Source organism: Poecilia formosa, unplaced genomic scaffold, assembly GCF_000485575.1.
Source record: "Poecilia formosa unplaced genomic scaffold, Poecilia_formosa-5.1.2 Scaffold259, whole genome shotgun sequence".
NCBI lineage: Eukaryota > Metazoa > Chordata > Actinopteri > Cyprinodontiformes > Poeciliidae > Poecilia > Poecilia formosa.
The window spans coordinates 633,073-652,039 of record NW_006800198.1 but is presented as its reverse complement, the minus strand read 5'-3'; the positions used below and the strand labels follow the sequence as shown (position 1 = coordinate 652,039).

The window sequence follows — 18,967 nt, the reverse complement described above, 5'->3', positions numbered from 1 at the left end:
TCATAAATCTGTCTTTTATAAAATCTCTGTTCGGGGGGGTAGACCATCAACACACTTCTAGTTGCAACAAACTTCTGGCTGGATAATTGACTCATCTCTGAAAAATTGAAAGAGTTTGGTGAAAGTGGTTGGTTTCTTTGCAACGACCTCACTGGTAGTCATTTCTTTAAATCCTACAGCCAGCTCTGATGTGTGTTTGAGATCATTGTTCTGTTTAAAAACCCTATTGGAACCAAATTTAAACAGTTTTACCCAAGCAGTCAGCATCAAATCAAAGGAAATTGGTGGATGTTCAGACACAGTCCAGACACTTTCCAGTGCAGAAGTCACCGGTTGAATCATGGATTCAGTGAGGTGTAGAGACAATGATCCCACACAAGCATCAAATCCTGTTAAGGTGGAATAATATTAAGCTTCTGGAAAGGCCAGAAGAACCAACCACATTGAAAATGATTGTCCTATGCTTAACATGTCATCCTGTGTCAGGAAATCAGCTGATTCAGAAAAGCGCCATTAAATATGGTGATAAACATCTGGGCAGAATTATGTCAGGAGCTTGTTAATGGCTCCAAAAAGCAGGTTTTCTCTGCAGCTTGTGATTCACCACAAGTACAGGGGCTCCGTGTTGTTCTGTATTTGAACCAGAATGGATTAAACAAAACACGTTTTTTCACATTTATTAAAGAAAAGCAATTACATGTTCAAAATTAATGTGAAGCTTTTTAAGGGTACGTGTGACAATACTTCTTGCTTCTTTTATGCAGAGTCAAAATCGCCTTTTTCTTAATTTTGCTGTGATTAATTACATTAATAGTGTTTTCTTTTGCTTTAGTCAAAAATATCCTCCTTTTTCTTTAAATCTCAAATCCATTTTATTATCCTTCAGGACGGAGCGGCGATCCTTTTGAAAATTTCAATATTAACTCTACAATAAAACAAATTATAAGCATATCTGTTAAGAAGCTTATTGGAACATTCGGTGTAAGCAGGAATAATAAAAATAGCCACGTTTTTGTTGGAGGAGTTGTGGGCGGACACATTTCTCTGCCTGGGCTTTTCATTTCAGACTTGGTGTGTGATCCTCTGCTAAAGAGCTGTTTGACCAAAATCAGGGGAGTTTATGCAGGTTTAGTCTGCTGAGAAGTGGAACCAAGATGTGTTCAGAGCTCAGGTTCTGGCTTGGCTCTGGTTCTCTACGTTACAGTTGCCAAAGAATACAGAGAGGAAAACAGAGGAAAACAGACAGTGGAACTAAAATACATTTTTCTCTTCTGTAACTAACACCAGAGTCCAGTAAAAACAATCGGTTTTATCAGCTCACCTTCAGGAAGACGTCATATTGTTGCTATCTAAAGCTGTGAGAACCACAAACCAGTAGGTAGAAATTTGAATGTATGTCGGAGTGTCTTGATTCAGTCTCTCAGACTGAAGAAAGAGTTTATTTGAACATGTTAAAGCAAATCTTTCCATTTTCCACCTTCAGCAGCAGCACCTGCCTTCAGGTGTTTGAGATAACAGGGAATGACTCCTTTGTATCAAAATTTTTGCTCTGCTGAATTGTTTTAATTGCGTTTCGAGCATGAATGGACTGCTTAAGCTCATGGTTGAGAATCTCAATCAGATGCAAGGCTGGACTTTGACTAGGTCACTCAAAAACCTAAATTTTGGGTTTTGTTGAGCCGTCCAGAGGCGGACTTGATATTCTTTACATGTAAAGACGCTCCAGGCTATCATGCTACCAACATCCTATTTCCCTGTTGGGATTAATTTCTTCTTTGGAAATCAATAGTTGGTGAGTTTTATGCCAGATGTACAAGGAGGCAAACCTTCTGCTCTTGGCTCAATATTTTCCAAAAAGTTTTGGGGAGTATCAAGATGTTTTGAGATGAATCTGTTATTTTTCACCAGTTGTTGTCGCATTGAAACCCTGCCATGGATTCCCTTTGACCTTCACTAACAATGAGCTAAACAGACACAAGTGAGGCCTGCAGTGCTTTAGATGTCTTCCTGAGCCATTTTCTGATCTCCAATGTGCCCTGGAGGTGATGCTAGTAGGCTGGCCTCTCCTGATAAGGATCGCCATTATTTCATGGTTTCACCGTTTTGTTGTTCACTGGAGTTCCAGGAAACACATTTCCGATGCGTTCTTGAATTTCGAGTTTGCAGAGGCCAGTTTCATTTATGTAATCATTACTATTACCATTTTATAACCAAGGTTTATTGATGAACCAGCGAAGGCTGGCCCGTGTTCTTATCCAGCTGAACTTCCATAGCTAAAACTATTGAAAATGTAATGCTTATTCTGATTGCTGTTGTATGGACAGTGAAGGCGCCTACAGCTCCTTAAAAAACTAAGAGCCCACTGCACTGAACCTCATTGGAAACCTCCTGGGTATTCCACCAAATATTGATTTCTGAACTCTTTCTGAGTTAAAACATTAGTATTATTGTTTTCTTTGCATTATTTGAGGTCTGAAAGCACTGCATCTTTTTCGTCATTTTGACCATTTCTCATTTTCTGCAAATAAATACTAAATTTTTGCTTGCAATATCAGAGACATGTTGTCAGTAGGTCATAAGAACAATGTTCAGTTTACTCAAACAAAGTAAAATCAGAGAAACTGATCATTTTAAGTGGTCTCTTAATTTTTTTTCCTCCTGATCACAAAAGCTTCAGCCTTGGACTAGACCGATGGAGGACGGCGGCCCTGTCAGCTCAGTCTGGTTTTGTTTTTGGATGATATGGAGGATCTGGTTTGTGTGCATCACTATGGAGAACACAAGATGACACCAGGGTGCATCAAGAGAAGAAAGCCAGGAAGTAAAGTCAGTATTTTTTGGGATGTGCTGGATAAACAAGTCTGATCCATTGAGGCTTGTTTAAGTCCCAATGGGTCAGAAGTTTTTTGAAATCATATCTTTTCAGTTTGAAGGTGCATTGCATTCATCAAAGACAGTAATTTTTTTGCCTTCCTCCACATCTGCTGGGTAGAAACAAATGTCTATTTCTACCTGGCACGTTCAGACATTTCAGAGGACAGTTTAACAAAAGATTATCTTTAGCTGGTGATGCATGACAGTCCGGTGTTATTTCTCTGTACCATATGAATCTGAGCAGTGCGAAATGTCGGCTTCAATTTGACAGCTCATTTGTCACTCCTGTAGGCTTTTGTGAGTCATCACCCTTATCAGCCGCTCGGTATCCAGACAGGAACCCTCCACCTGTCCTCTCGAGTGGAAACATCCCTGGACCTTTGCCTGCAGCCAGTTGTACGTTCACCTCCTGAGCTGTAGTCTAGCACACACTCACACGGCCCTGGAAGCAAGGAAAAAGAGGTGCTGAATTTATCTTTCCACCATCGTCTCAAGCAGACATGTCTGTCTGCTGAACTCACAAACATCTCAGTTTTTGTTTGGGGATTTTTTTTTAAAGTCAGCCATGAAAGCATGTCTGTTCACCATGTTCATGTTTCTTGATGATACGACCTAAAATTTATTTTATGTAATAGACTAACATAAATCGGAGCATAATTGAGAAACGAGGGGATAAGGAAACACCTGCCAGTTGTCTGAACTCAGTAAATTCAGGGTGTCCGTCTGCAGCAGCCATAGGCAGGGAGGTTGGGGACGTCATGAGGTAAAATATTACAAACATCCCAGCAAAAACACAGGAAGGCCAGGATTTAAACCTTCACGGTGTCAACAGCTACATCAAGATGCAGTCTAGAATAAATGTTTTTTGGCAAATTTATTATAAACAGAACTCTGACAAGTCGGCCTTACATTTGTATTTAAGACTCACTAAGTCAACATTCTTAATTGTTTTCTGGGTTTATGTCTCTACCAGTTTTGCACATTGAGAATTATGTAGATTTTTTGCTCATTATTCTTTGCAAAATTTATTAAGCTCAGATTATATCGAGAGTCTGTGAAAAGTCTTTCAGTTCACATAAACTTTGTCTTTTCCTACGAGTCATTCATTCTGTTCTGTAAGTGACTTTTTCAGTTTCTAGATGTAAAATAGCATCAAGATAAGTAGATAATAATGTCTGATGGAGCTCAAAAATATATATATATTTTTTATCCATCAAAGAAATTACAGATTCTTCAAAGGTTTATACATTTATTAATCACTTAAATTATACTTAGTGACAAAATCTGAAGAACATGCAGTAACCTACATGAAGGAATACATATGACAAGATGTATAAACTCTGTTGTGTTTTATGTTTCATGTTTCAAGGTTGAGTATCCAGATAATTCATAGTTTGTATTAAAATAAAGTGAACAGATATTTTTATGAGCTAATTTTGCCCAGTTCGACATTTATCAGGCTATGATGTCAAGTTATGATTCAACTAAAGTTGGTCATAATGTGTCCATTTCAATAAATTAGAAAGTCTTTGAAAATTACATTTACTTCACTAATTCAACAAGTGAAACGTCGATACACTTATGAAACAGAGTGACACATTTAAAGTGCTGCAATGATTACGATTTATTGATTACAGCGAATAGAAACCAGAAATAAAGTTTATCAGAAAATGAGAACATCACATAGGACCAAAACTAAATAGATTTTTAACAAAAATGTGGGGCTATAGAACTACACCCTTGGTTTTTAACCTTGACAATCCAAAAACCCATTTTTACCTCCATTAGAGCTGCGAATGTTAACTTTAAAATCACAGTATAATTTTTAATAAATATCTACCAAAGAAAAATAAAGAACCTTTTTTTTATCTTTAATAAAATAACTTTTTCAAAAAAAGAGGATGGATACATATTTCTGTGATGTTGAGATTTGAGAAAATTTGTTTTTAAAAGAATAAAACATAACTAAAAATTCAATGATGCAATTATTCCATAAAAATATGAATAAGTCACTAAAAGTTGAGTTTGTTATTACATATTTTAAAACATTTGTTGGTTCAAAGTCATTAGTAGCCAGTGTTGAAGGTTTAAAGAACATTTGCAGCTTTATGGGCACATGACCTCTGACCTTCATTATCATGTAACAGTTGGTAACTCACATTTGAAACAAATTACAGAAATAAACACCCATTTTGATAATTTTCTACTTCGAGATCCACCTGCATTATTCCTGTTTGGATGCAGACATTCCCATCAGTGTTATGAATAAGAAAAGAAGGTTGTAAAATAATCAGTCGTAAAAAATATATAAAAATGTATTTATTTTGGCAATTTCAAAAGTGAATAAAATTTTAATAATGAATTATTGATTGAAGAAAAAGTTTGCAAAAACAACCAAAGAAATGCTGTAAAATATGTTTTAAGAATCTCATTCTGCAACAAGGAAAAACTGACCATTGTCCTGCTTTTTCCCCATCACAGATAATTGCTCTATATTTTCATCAGACTTCACGTGTAAATGGTAAATTCAACAATTGTGGGAAAGTCTAATGGTTTTTAGTTTTGCCTCCAACGTTTAAGTTTCATCTGCGCTGATGAGATTCCTACAAACCGCAGTAAAGACCAACAGAGAGCCAACTCCATTAAGACAGCCAGAAAAACAAACCTCAAATCAACACAGGAAAATACTGTACATTAACAGACATGATTAAATCATTACGCAGCTGCTGCAGCACCAAAATCTTCATTTCTAATAGAGACTCTCGTTGCACTAATTTGAACAAAACTGCTGAAGTGATCACGAGAGCTCAAGGGCTTAATAAGTAAATGTTAAAGAAGCTGAAGGAATAATTTGGAGCAGCTTCTCCAGTGATTGCCAAGGCACTGTTTAAGTATGCAGAGGTGGAGCAAGTCCACATTTAGAAAGGCGATGCTACTTGATTGCAGTGCAAGTCTTAAATCCTGCTGATTTATTTTGATGGTAGTCAATTTCACGAGTCTAACAAGGAAGCTACTAAAAGCTTTCAATCAATGTTTTGGAAAAAAGTGATCGCATTAAATTACCAGAGGTTCTGTTTAATTATTTTAAAGAATTACTCCTCACATTTAGGTTGACAAGTGAAAATTGCCAAGAGAAGAAAGAGCATAAAAGAATATATATTTTAATGGCTGGCATGACATTATTCAAGGTAAATCGAGATGCATGTGGCTGTCCAGTGTTGCATAAATTCTTAAGAACAAATATATAAACGTATTTTTCAAAAACAGTTTAATGAAGGCTTTTCATATCCATCTTAAACATCTTATGTACAGTAACTCTCCATCAGAGCCAGGCTTGGCCAGCAGCAGCCTTCAGTGTTGACGGGAACAGAAGTGAAGCAGATACTAAAGGATGATTTGGTTTTTGAAGCCGCGGTTCAGATCTTTGTGTGGAAGCACAATCGAGTTCAGTATGATCACCTCAGAAGGAATGGTCACGTTGCAACCTGAGGAGAAGGAAAAGAGCTTTAAATCCTGTGCAGAAAACAAAAACATTACACATCACACTGACTCATCATTACCCCAGTGATGAGTCAGTGTGATAAAAGAAAATTCAACTGGATGCAGATCCTTAAAAACTTCTTTGCTCTATTAAAAAATGACTCGCACATCTTGTCACATGACCACAAATTCAATTTAACTTATTGGGAGTTTGTGATTTTTGTGTCTCTGGACTTGACTGGTCATCAGTCCTAAAAGCCAGTTAAAAACATATTTTTAATCTGCTTTTTATTAATTTCTTTTGGGATTTCATGCACTATTGCCTATAATGAAGCCTTTTGTAATTTCTAGATCTTGAAAAATGCTTTGTAAATAAAGTTTTACTCACTTTCTCAGGTTGCGTTCGCACTGCAGCCTAAGTGACTCAATTCCGATTTTTTTGACCTAATGCGACCTGTATCCGATCTTTTCAAGACTCGGATTCTTTTTTAATGCGAGCCAGGCCACTTGGTTATCCGATACTATCCGATTCAAATGTGACCTAACGTCCAGGTCGCGTTCATCCGACCTCAACGTCACTGATACTCGACCAACGTCACTATTCTGCGTCCTGATACGCCCAAACGGGAAGAAAAACAACAACCATGATGGACTATAATGAGGGTTAAGTTGTTAAAGTGCGGCTCCAGTCGGACAACAACTTGAAGATCGTAAGCTAAGCTCCACCGTTAGCCTCCATGTTTACTTCCGCAAACACTGAGAACTTCTTCTTTGTACGGTGGTTGGCAGAACACTGAGAACGCTGACGCTATTGCGCCCTCTACTGCGCATGCGGGACACTTTCAGGTCGTTTGCAGTTCACAGTGGAGATCACATGCATGTTGCCTATATTTGGAAAAAAAATCCGACTTGACAAAAAAATGGGAATTGGGTCACTTCGAGCTGCAGGGTGAACGCAGCCTTACAGACCAACAGAACGTTGTGAAGGAGAAGCTAAATGATGAGCGGTTTTCAACAATAAACATTTGACGAAAGCGCAATTTACTCTGATAAACTGAAATAAAATCCGAGGCAACCAGCCTTTAGAGGTTACCTAGTTAGGAAGCAGAGTCCTCCACTTCATTCGCGTCTGGCACAGGTAGTAAATGTCACATAACGTCACAAACAAAGAGATTCAGTTAGGCTTACCAAGAATAGTTATAGAAGGTGTGAGTTTTCCATCTCTGAAGAGCGTCTCGCTGTCAATCTTTGCAAATGGATCATTTGGGTTTGGGTCACTGGGAGTTCCTTCTACTCTTGCCCACTTGCCTATGGTACTATCCCATCCCACAATGCTGTTCAAAACACAGCACTGATCCTGAAAAAGAGCAAATGAGATCATAAAAAAAGACGCAATAAAGTAACAATCATTTGTAATCAAGAATTAATGAACAGCTGATTGTACTCTGACTAAAACATTGATGGACTTCAGATATCCAGTAAAATAACATTGAGACATCCAGCAGGGAGCGTTCATTTAGAGGAATACATCAACTAAGAATCTGGCCTTGTATGCTTTATGCAATGAAAACCAATAAATCTCCAGTGGAATAAATCCAGTTTAAATGTCCCCTGGTCTTCACAGGAGACATGGGATTAAATTACAGCAGCCTGAAAATCGTTAACCATGACATCTTTGTGCCAGGCGGTGGCAACAATATTTTTGGAGACAGATGAGGGTGATGATATACTTTAGGGATGTCAGATGCGAAGGATGGATAATGTTGGCATTAAAATGTAAAGACAGTCTCATCTTTAGCTCTAAGGTCACCCTAATATTAAGCAACATTTAACATTTATACTCAGTAAGAAAACATTACATTGAGAAAAGAACAACTTTTCACTTGAGTTCAGTGCACAGAATGGCTTACCTGTAGGCTTGCACCATGAAGAATGATTGATTCTCGAACTCTGACCCCGGCGCCAATGGTAACGCCAGTTCCAATTGAGACGTTGGGACCTAACTGCAAAAATAAATACAAAAGCAAATAAAAAAAAGAAGAACCCAAACTCATCACAACAAAACACATGGCAGGGTAACATTTCAACAGTTCATTGCATAACTATGGAAAAAGCTTACACATTATCTGAGAGGCAGACAGAATCATGAGGAAAACGTAGACAGCTGACAAAAAGGAAAATAATCCAGACTTTTATAGATATACTCGCAATTAAATTCAAATGCAACAACTGTTGCTAATATATTTCATGTGTGATGAACTTGCATTTTACATACTGATGTAATATTTAGTCAGCTGGACAGCAGCAGATGCTCCCCACAGATACAAGATAATGTAGGATAACAAATAAATAAATGATTTTACATAATTACAGTTTTTAGACTAAACATACAAAAAGACAAGAGTTTGTTTACAGACACATAATATAAAGTTTCAGCTGCCAGTGAGACACGTTGGAGTTTCTTTTTGTTTAGTTGCACTGACTGTTACCAGTAAAGGACAATGAGGAAGCCCTCAACAACAATCAAAGTTACTCACGTGACATTTTGGGAAAACAAACTGGTCACCTCTGACCTCTGACCTCGATCAAGAGAACCACGATCGCATTGCGTTAAAAACAAGAGGCTAACAAGTGAGATTTTGAAAGAAACTTAGCCGATGAAACCAACTTGTAGCAATAAGCAACAATCACCTACCAGTAGGTTTTAGACCAATAAGTGTTAGAAATGCATGCAATAGTAAAGTAGAGGGATCCCAGTATGACTAAGTCTGCCTCTGCTGTGTTTCATGTCTTACTGGCCACTGCTACATTTAAACAGAGGTATAGTGTTTCTATTTGGAGTTCTTACCACAGCAGTGGGATCAATATTGGCTGTGGGATGAATATAGACGTTGCCTGGGCAGAAGGAAAGTGAGTGTGAGTTGATGTGTACAGGTCAATATTTTTTGGGGTGGCTGTACAGCAAGTTTATAAGTGGTACCAGTTATTTTGGGTCCTCCCTCTTTATTAGGAGCCAGCCTTTCAGGGTGAGTTGTGCGATATTGATTGAGGTACAATCGACTGGCATAAATCGCAGACCTGTGAAACGGAACAAAAATAGTTTGACAGCAAACAAAAACAGAAACAAATCAGATTCTCGTCTGAATGAGTCACGACTGAGTGGGTTGCCAGATTTGTCGTGACAACGTTAAAGATCACGACGTCTGTGATGCGGCAGGTAAAAATGTGTCACTCACCCTGCAGATTTAATCTGGCTCCAGAAGCTGAGGGTTTTGTAGACGTAGAGTTTGCCCTGTCCGGCCAGGGCAGTAAATATGTCCTGCTCCAGCCTGATGGCTTCTGCTCTCTGCCAGCCGTTGGTTGGCTCCTCTCTGCACCAAACAGATCGTCAGAGTGAGGCTGAGAACTTCAAAAGTTTAGGCATCAACCAATAAAAGACTTTATGAAGATTTAGGACAACGTGGGCATTTGGGCTAAAGGGAGTATTTTTGCCCTTCCTACTCTAGTTTTTTTTATTATTATTATTTCTTCTGCACAAGCTACTTAAAATAAATTGATTGTACGTAAATGTCAACTAAAGTTTTCAAGGCTTGTCCACACAAAAACAGAATGTTGCCAAAACAATCTCTGCATTTGAATTTTCTAAAAACCTTGTAAAACATGGCATTATGTCATTAAAGGTCTTCATGAAAATTAAAGGAATTGATCTAAAACTGTGATAGTAACTGCGACAAGCATGTATGTTGTGATATAAAGCAATCACTAAAAAGCAAAGGAGATGTGAAGCATGCAATGGAAAGCTTTGGGTTGTGTGCTGGAACACATTACAGTGGCATCAGTTTCCAAGAACCATTGTGTTTGCATCAATTTAAGAAGAAGATGTCACTCTAAACTCAACTCAGAAAAAATAACCAAATAATTAGTCCAACTTAACTGTTCAACATACATAAATATTATCAGTATGCACAAAGGTTTAGGTTGAAATTACCCGATTTTGCTTTTTATTTTTAGAAATATTGTTTTTTAACCAACCACACTTTACACATTTTTAATACAAGGCCTGCTTTAAAATGTTTTACTCTTTCACCATGCAAAACGACTGCTGGACAAAAGGCGGCCATTTTTAGAGAAATGAAAACATGAAACTCTTCACCTGTTTTAAGTGAAGCAAATGCTAGAGTTGTTGAGAGTCCTGCTTATTTTATTATGTAAAGTGGTAAAATTGCACATTTTGATTTGCACAAATTGCTTTGAAACTATTGTTATATAAATTGTGTTATAGATGTTGTTTTTATGATGTGGACCCCACATTGTCATGGCAACAGTGAACAGAGATCCAAATAAACAAACAAATCCAGCTGCAGGTTGCACAGGAACCTCAATTATATTGTTATATTCAAATGCTTAAAACAAAAAAAACATATCTTATCCACTTTTAAGACATAACCTGTATACAAAATAAAATATTAACAAAATTATCTAGTTTTTCTCCCATTATTTTAAGATTTTGTTGCACAAAATCTTTATCGACGAGAATCAAACAGACAATCAGAGAAAAGGATCATGCTGCAAAGGTTTCAAGGTTAGGAATCAAACCTGCGACTAGCCTCGGTACGTGGAGCACCCGCTCTACGTCACATGCTGTCCCCAGAAACCCAGATACCTCAGAAAGACGCTTTGCTTTAACAAATAAAACACAGCTATGATTAAACTATTATCTAGCCTGCAGTTTTAGATGAGACACATAAAAGGCATGTAGACTCTGATGGCTTCAGTGGTGAAACCAAAGCTAATTACTCAGTGGTAACCCCTCCCAAAAAGAATCTTAAAGAAGAGTTTACGTTCTCCATATTAATCAGGGTATCTGACTTGGTGCATTGTAAGACTGTAAAGATCAAACAGAGTCTTAAATATTGATGAAAAAGAATATTTTAAAAGATCAGACCCATAATCGAAGACTTACTAAGAGAAGGGTGGATGTGAGAAGAAGCAGAGCAATCCCTGAGAGACTGCAGTAAAGGCCTTCTCATTTCTATCAAGAACCTCTGATGTGCTCCAAAGTTTGCTGATTCAGCACCCGCTCCAGTTAAGGTCCACTGATGTTAGCAGGTGAATTATTCATGGTGCAGGTTGTCTTTTCCTCAGATTTCCTAACTGTCCTTTGTGTACCATTGTGAGAACAGTGTGGCGTTTAAGCATATGTAAGCAGCTGCAGGCATTTCATGAAGGAGGGTAAAATGTTCAAAAGTTAAGAGTAAGAAAAAAAAAAGGGCAAACAGGATCAGTAACAAAGTTTCACCTACTCTGACTCCAACACTGTAAATATTATTCTAGACTAAACAAATGCACTCCAGGTCAATTTGCCCCTTTGCCAGTTCCTGTTTCCATTTTATACCTTTAAACCATTTTGTAAAACATGTTAAGCCATGGGGTATAGGTTTGTCTCTCTTCGTTGTTATACATGAATTATAGAGATAAATAATGATAAAAAATACTAAAGTCTAGAATGTATGTAAAAGTATTCACACCTTTTGACCTTTATCATATTGTCTCATTCAAGCCTTTGAAGTAGGGCTGAAACGATTAATCGATTAATCGTCAACTAATTTAGTAATCGACTGTTAACAGGAGAATACAGACTCAAAAAAGGCCATTTGCTGAAAGAACATCTTATTCAGAGCAGTAATTAAGCCAACATTGTACGAATTATATCTATGTTTTGCATTTAGGATAAAACAACTTTGTAAGTTTCACCCAAAACTCCTCAAGTGGAGCAGCTTTATCTTCACCCGGTTCAGTTTCACTAAGGAATGCATTTTATTGCGTTTTCTGCACTGAATGTTTTTCTTTTCTTATTTTAAAAAAGCAACTGAAATATTTATTTGCATACAAAAACAGTGTGGTTGCATGAAAAATCTGTACAATGCCCCAACTTTTTTTTAAATCTGATTAATAGATTAATTGATAGAATACTTGATTACTAAAATCATCTGTCCCACTTTGAAGTTCACATGACATTTTTGGTCATTCCTCTTGACTAAACACCTAAACAAGAAGGAAAATATCACATTTTCCAAGGTACTGCCAGTGATTCTGAAGCTAGGGAGACAGTTTAGGAGGTTTAGATAAAAATAGGTGTTCACACTTAGGCTGTTGGGGATCACACACCTTACAACTGCGCCAGCTGAAGGATCACAGACTACCAGATTTTTCTGACCAACTAAAGCCAGCTGAATATATCAAAATGTTGTGACGGCAACCGTTTGAAGAAAGAAACAAACATACCAGCAGGTGGTGGAGACAGAATATCCACACAAATCCAGGATAATTTGTTATTTAGAAAAAAAAATCTATTTGACTCATGGATTCTTTTCAACAAAAAATATATTAGATATCCACTTCTCTGATTTGAAGTAAATTACTCAAAAAAAAAAAAAAGGGTCACCTTATAAACAAAAGTCTCAACAGCAAACACAAAGCATTCTTTAGAAAACGGTGCTTTAGGAAAGCTTTCACACAGAAACCATTGTTATCGCAGCTTTTTGTGGATTAAAGCTCGCCACATACTCTAGTTGTTCTAAAGTCACAGCACACAGCCTAAACATACCAACTTACCCATCATACGGATAGCTGACGATTGTATAAGGAAACAGAAAACATGGCGTGGAAGGGAAGAAATGGAAAAAAGTAAACAAATGAAGAGGATCAAAGAAATGAGAAGGTGGTGCAGCCTCAGACCCTCATGAAAGAGAAAAGTGCTGCAACTTACAGCAACATGTCCTGCTGGTTCTTCTGAAAGACGGCGCCGATGTGCTGGAAGATCTCTGGGTTAAACAGGTAAATGCCACAGTTGATAATATCGCTCACAAACGTGCTGGGCTTTTCCACATAATGCAGAACCTGAACAAAAAACAAAAAAATTAAAGTCTCATTTTCAGAGTCTCTCAAAGCTTAAACACTGATCAATGGCTAGGTGGACCAGAAATGGGGCAGCGAATACCTCATTTGTTTCCTCGTTCTCCACGATGCAACCATAATTCATGGACTGCTTCCTGTTTGCCTGAGAGTCGAGAAGTTTTCACATTAAGAGTCTAACAGAAAAGTTTTAATAATAGTGAGCAAAACAACAGCGGCCGCTAATCGTAAAATCTCACCGTTGTCCCTAGAATAACAAAACTGTTTGGCTCGCCGTGCTCGTTCTGGAAGTTGAGCATCTCTGTGAGAGGAAACGCTGAGCAAACATCAGCATTCAGAACAAAGAAAGCCTCTGGACTGCCAGAGAGGATCTGATCTCTGAAGTGATAAATGCCCCCTCCAGTGCCCAGGGCTGCAAACTCCTGTAAATACCTGCAGTGCAGAGCGGAGAACAAAGAGATAGCTGTAATTGTTTGGCAATGTTGTTGCATTATAGCTGTAAAGTTCCTCCTTTCCCATAGATTTAAATAACAAAAGATAAGTATGTTTTAAAGAAAAAATGTTACCACTGTTTTTTTTTTTTCTGCATTTCTCAAATGACAAAAACAAAAAAGATCTTGTTCACCTGATGGACATTTTGAACTCCTGCTGTGCATTAAACAGAAATCGGTTCAGTTCTTCATTTGGCTGATAAAAGCCGATGAGCAAAATCTCCTTCAGGTTTGGTACCTAAAAAAAATTATTTGAAAGGAAACAAAGACTGTCAAAAGAAACATCCAGATAATTATGGATAAAGCTGGTTTCCCTACCAACATGCTCAATTGGTAAAGAAAGGTTTAAATTCAAAGGTATAATAATTTGTCTGTGACTTGATTTAAATAACTCTAGAATAAAATAAAAGATGGATCATTTTAAGGCTCAACAAACCTCGCTGACAAAGTGGAGTTGGGTCAGAAAAGGAAAGATGTAGTCAGTTTTTGCATCACTTTGTAAAGTTACGTAACAATGTACAAGTTTTAACCAATAGTAAGCTTTCTGAGGATACAGGACCCACAAGAACAACTTAAAACCTAAATAATTAAATGACTAAAACCAATTAAAGTCAGAGAGTACAACTGCACAGATAATTTAACAGATGAATAATTGCACCATTAACCTATCACCATTATCTACAATGTTTAGGAATAATTATTTCACTATTATTAGTAGTTGGTGCATTACTGGTCAGTGCCAAAAGAATATAATTTCATGTTGCATTGCAGTGCACATATATGCAATTTATCAGGCTCTCAAAACTGAGAGAATTCACATATTCTAGTTTATTGAGATGAAACTGTACATCTATACACAACCAGGGACTGATGAGAAAGGCACTCACTTTGACACACGCCTCAATGTGGTGCTGAAGCATGGGCACACCAGCCACCGGGAACAATGGTTTGGGAACCTCGAAAGACAATGGTCTGAATCTTGTCCCTGAAAAAAAGAAAAAAGAAAAAGCATCAGATTATGTTTAACAACACATTTTAACATATCGTTATCTGGTACAACACTGGACCCATCTGAGTCTTACCTAAAGAACAGAGACTTATTTGTGACAACAGGTAACTTTTCATCAGAGCCAACATAAATCCCATCAGGGGTACACCACGGTTCCATCTTGGCGTCTCTCTTATTTAATATTTACATCTTCCCACTTTCTCAAATTACAGTAAGTAATAAGAACAGGTACCATAAATACAGAGATGATACCAAGCTCTACTTTACGATGTCACCATTTGAACCCTTACCACAGAAAGAAAGGAAAAAAAGTCAGTGTGTAAAAAAGTGACAGTTTCAGCTGAAACTGAAGTCGTTACTTTTGGACCTAAAGAGGAACAATATAGAGTCAGCATAAATATAGATATGGAATCTGTGAGTACACAGATTCGGTTGTTATACCCAGAAATGAGCGATCAGGTGTGAAATCTGGTTGTACTGATGGAGTCAGAGCTGAACCTTTAGAGACACAAAGACAGTTACAAAGTTGGTCTTCCATCACCTGAAGACCATCTCCAGGATTAAAGGTCCCAACATGATTTTGAAAAGGTCATCCATGTGTTTATCTTTATTCACATTGATCACTGCAATAGTGTCTTCACCAGTCTGCCTAAAATGTCAACCAGGCATCTGCAACTGATCGATGCGTCTCTTCCTCACTACGATTAGAAAGTTCACATTATGAGCTGTGCATTTCTTTTTATAACTATCTACACAGTATTTATGTTGAAATGTTGCCCTTTTATTCTTTATTCAGCTTTTATATATTTCTGTTTCTGAGTGAATCTACATACATTGCCTGACATATTTCTGCTGTTGCACAGAAATTCCCCCATTGTGAGAGATTATAGGATATATATTATTCTATTATAGAGGCAAAATAAATCTTGTACAAGTGTAACTTCAAAAGAGTTTCTCCTTCAGCTTTAAATAGGTTGAGAGCATAAACGTGTGGACATAAAACAATTACTAGAAGACGCCTTGATTTGTGTCTTCGGATTAAGCCACGTCAGTCACTTAAACAAGCTCAGCCAGTTTGTTAGCATTAGCAGCTTAGCTTCCCTTCAATTACACCAAGACCACCGACTATGGAGACCGGACAGGAAGCAGGTGGATTCTCACCTTTTTGGGGACCTCCGATTAAAATGACCGCCTTCAGCATGTTGACTGAGGAGCTGTATTGTGCCAGAACACCTCCTGATGTCAACCTGTAACAGCTGGCTGCTCACTTCCGCATCCACGTACTACTTGTGACGTTACGAGATTACCGTGGAAACCCGGAGCGGAGTATGTGACAGGACGGGATTTAAGAGGAGTTGTTCAGTTTGTAAACTAGAAATCTTAAAAATATCTTAAGAATTTAATAAAACAAAAAAGAATTTGAACGGTTGTTACTTTAAATGTTTGTATATAAAGCCGACCATTGGCAAATCTCAAAGGTCAAGAAAGATGGAATCATTTATTTCTTAGTATTTTGTTGCAAAACATGCAGAAATGAATACAAATAATAATTTCGCAACATTATTTTTGCAAAGCAACCACACATACAGCCTAAATATTAATGAACCTTGACTGTAGAAATTGTTTGTGCATTTCTTTATTTGTGGCTTGCCCAACTATCCTATTAACAGCTTCTCTCATCTGAATTGCGGATGTCTACAATTTCTCTATTAATGCTCTTCTTACCTGTTGGTTAGGTGAATGACATAGTCTTCATAGGTTGGGAAATGTTATTATATTCTCTTTCCATTTAGAGAAATGCTTTAAGGTTGGGATGTTGTTTTACAACCTAAACTTGCTGAAAATGTCCCCACATTTTTAATCCTGACGTGTCTGTTGTGTTTCTTGGCATTCAGCATTCACTCTGCAGAACTAATAGATTCTTTAAGTTACCACCTGGAACTCACTTTTTCCTTTGGGTTTTAGTTTGAGTTCAACTTAAGTCCAATCAGCTTCTTTATGCTCTAGTGTTTTATAGTTTTAGTTATTTTTATCATTTAATTTTATTGTATTTATTAAAAATAATTGCAGACATTTTTCTTTGAACAATGTCTGCAATTACTCTGTGTCATCTGCAAACTTCGTATTTTGAAGTTTGCAGATGACACAGTTATAATTATATAATATGTGGTGTATCAGTTCTTACTTCAAACTAAATTTCACCAAAACCAACAATTTCAGAAAGTAAAGTTCATATTTTAGAAAAAGTCCAGTCCACCACCTTTAAATCTCATTAAAGAGAACCAGTGGAGTGACTTATTAGTAAGAGAGAAATAAAGGATCATGCAAACGGTAAAAGCGTTTAGCAAAATAATTGGAACTAAATTACTTGATTTAACGGAAAGATTTTTAAAGAGTCACACAGAAGGCGACATTTACCAGTCCCCTGATTACACACTTAATGATGAATTTGAGGCCTTGCATCTGGAAAGATATTCAGAAAGCCTAAAGACCAACAAATGGATCAATTTTAATTCATCATTCCATTATTTAGTTATCTGAAATGTGCTTGAGTGTGATTACTTTGATACTTTAGCCTGATCTTTGATAGTTGTAGATATTTCTATTTCATTTTATTTCAATTCAATTCACTGGAAAATACTTTACTAATCCCAAAGCGAAATTAAATGTTGTATTAACTCATATTATTCAGCATAACACATAGTGACTGTATTTTTTATGTTTTCACAAGAGAAATTTTCCTACAACTAAGTAATACTGATTCTGACAGTCCAACATTTTGGTCAGCCTTGTTGCTTTTCACTACCTTGAAACAAAAAAAGGCAGAAAACATTAAGATATGCACCTCAGCCACTACATTAAAAACCAAGCTTTTAAATTGATTCAAGCCAAAGATAATTTAAGGTATTCACACTTTTGTAAGCACTTTTAATAGAAAAAAACAAAACAAATTATGTTGAGTGTAACCAGACTCCCATAAATGAGACATACAACCTGGCAACGATACAAAATGTGAGTACATGATCCCAGATTTTGGCGTAACATTTCATGACAACGCTCTGTCACCTGAAACTTCAGCTCAGTGTCTTGTTTCTCAGAGTGTCTTTGGCACCAACACAAAGTAGGTTAAGTTGTTATTTAAGAGTTATTGCAGAAAGCAAAATAACTCAGCTGTCAGTTTGAAAGACTCATAAAGACAGCAAATAGTGTGCAGTCATCTCTAATGGAGGAGTCTGCTTTCATTCCTCCTCATTAAAACATAACCTGAAGTAAAACAGTCTCCGGAGTGGTGGTGTTCAGAACTCAAACATATGCAAATAAGGTGTGAGTTTTCATCAAACAAAATGCAATAACGTTTCAGTCACCAAGAGGTGAGGGTGCTCTGGTGTAGGCATCCGTTGCAGGAGAGGCAGAGGAATGTGACGCACTTTCAAACTATTTAAAGTTTAAAGATTTATTTATTTTATTCGCCTGCTTCTCTGCCTAACAGATTGTTTTCTTTTATAGCGCTTCTAAACAATGTTTTTTTATAGGTTGCTCCAGTTTTGATCAAGATTCAAACTGTGAATAATTACTAAGTTCTTAACATTCAGTTCCAGCGGTTCTGCCTGTTATTGAAGACTAATGACAGGCAGACTAATAACTGATCCAGTTATTTTGGTTCTGAAAGATGGCACATCAAAGTTTTGTCTAAACTTTTTCCATCATATTTCTTTTTACCTGTCAGATTAATGAAGGGATTCGAGTAAAAATGAATCCACCAGCCCATTTCCTTTCAATTCTGAGAGACTGATAAACCCCCACAAAGTATTTTCCAACATTTATTCCCTCATTAAAGAACATCTTTATATTCTGTAGCGGTCGACTAAAACTAGAACTGCATCTTTATAATCTAAATTTCATTTTGATTAAAAAGGAATTGCATATATTAGGTTAATTAATAGTTCCTCTATAATCTTTAACTGAAGTATTTATTTTAGTGTTTTAATTCAAATGTGATGATTACTGTTCGGTGAATAGGACGATGCATTGCCCTTTTGTTTTTCATACGTTTTGAGGCTGTTATTGGTTTATGAACCATAAAAATATTATGTGGCAACTCAGGCGGTCCATGACTACAACAATGCACAGCTTAAAACATTAAATTCTCTGAGCATCGAAGCATAAATGACGACATTGGGAAAAGTTTATATTTGAT

At 37.0% G+C, this 18,967-nt stretch overlaps 1 protein-coding gene across 4 annotated transcripts; it reads right to left on the bottom strand.

Moving 5' to 3' along the window:
- Positions 1–2,575: 2,575 nt before the first annotated feature.
- Positions 2,576–16,074, bottom strand: gmppaa (GDP-mannose pyrophosphorylase Aa). Of its 4 annotated transcripts, none has more exons than XM_016680851.1 (13): positions 15,931–16,074; positions 14,648–14,745; positions 13,895–13,998; positions 13,509–13,701; positions 13,355–13,414; positions 13,124–13,254; positions 12,970–12,984; positions 9,591–9,725; positions 9,335–9,432; positions 9,203–9,249; positions 8,265–8,357; positions 7,543–7,711; positions 2,576–3,316 (listed from the first exon to the last, which is right to left on the bottom strand). In XM_016680851.1, the coding sequence occupies exons 1-13, from the start codon at positions 15,968–15,970 to the stop codon at positions 3,189–3,191; spliced, it is 1,311 nt and encodes a 436-aa protein (XP_016536337.1). In that variant the 5' UTR covers positions 15,971–16,074; the 3' UTR covers positions 2,576–3,188. The 4 variants fall into 4 exon arrangements, with proteins under 4 accessions (XP_016536337.1, XP_016536338.1, XP_016536339.1 ...); XM_016680853.1 differs by lacking the exon at positions 2,576–3,316 and adding an exon at positions 6,020–6,359 and having other exon boundaries at positions 15,931–16,072; XM_016680852.1 differs by lacking the exon at positions 12,970–12,984 and having other exon boundaries at positions 15,931–16,073.
- Positions 16,075–18,967: the final 2,893 nt, after the last annotated feature.

Excerpts from the sequence above, each read along its gene's own strand:
- gmppaa (XM_016680851.1), bottom strand. The coding sequence starts at position 15,970 with ATGCTGAAGGCGGTCATTTTAATCGGAGGTCCCCAAAAAG. Across the intron at positions 13,999-14,647 it reads ACATTGAGGCGTGTGTCAAA|GTACCAAACCTGAAGGAGAT; the intron begins GTGAGTGCCTTT and ends AATTTTTTTTAG. Across the intron at positions 8,358-9,202 it reads ATATTGATCCCACTGCTGTG|TTAGGTCCCAACGTCTCAAT; the intron begins GTAAGAACTCCA and ends TTATTTTTGCAG.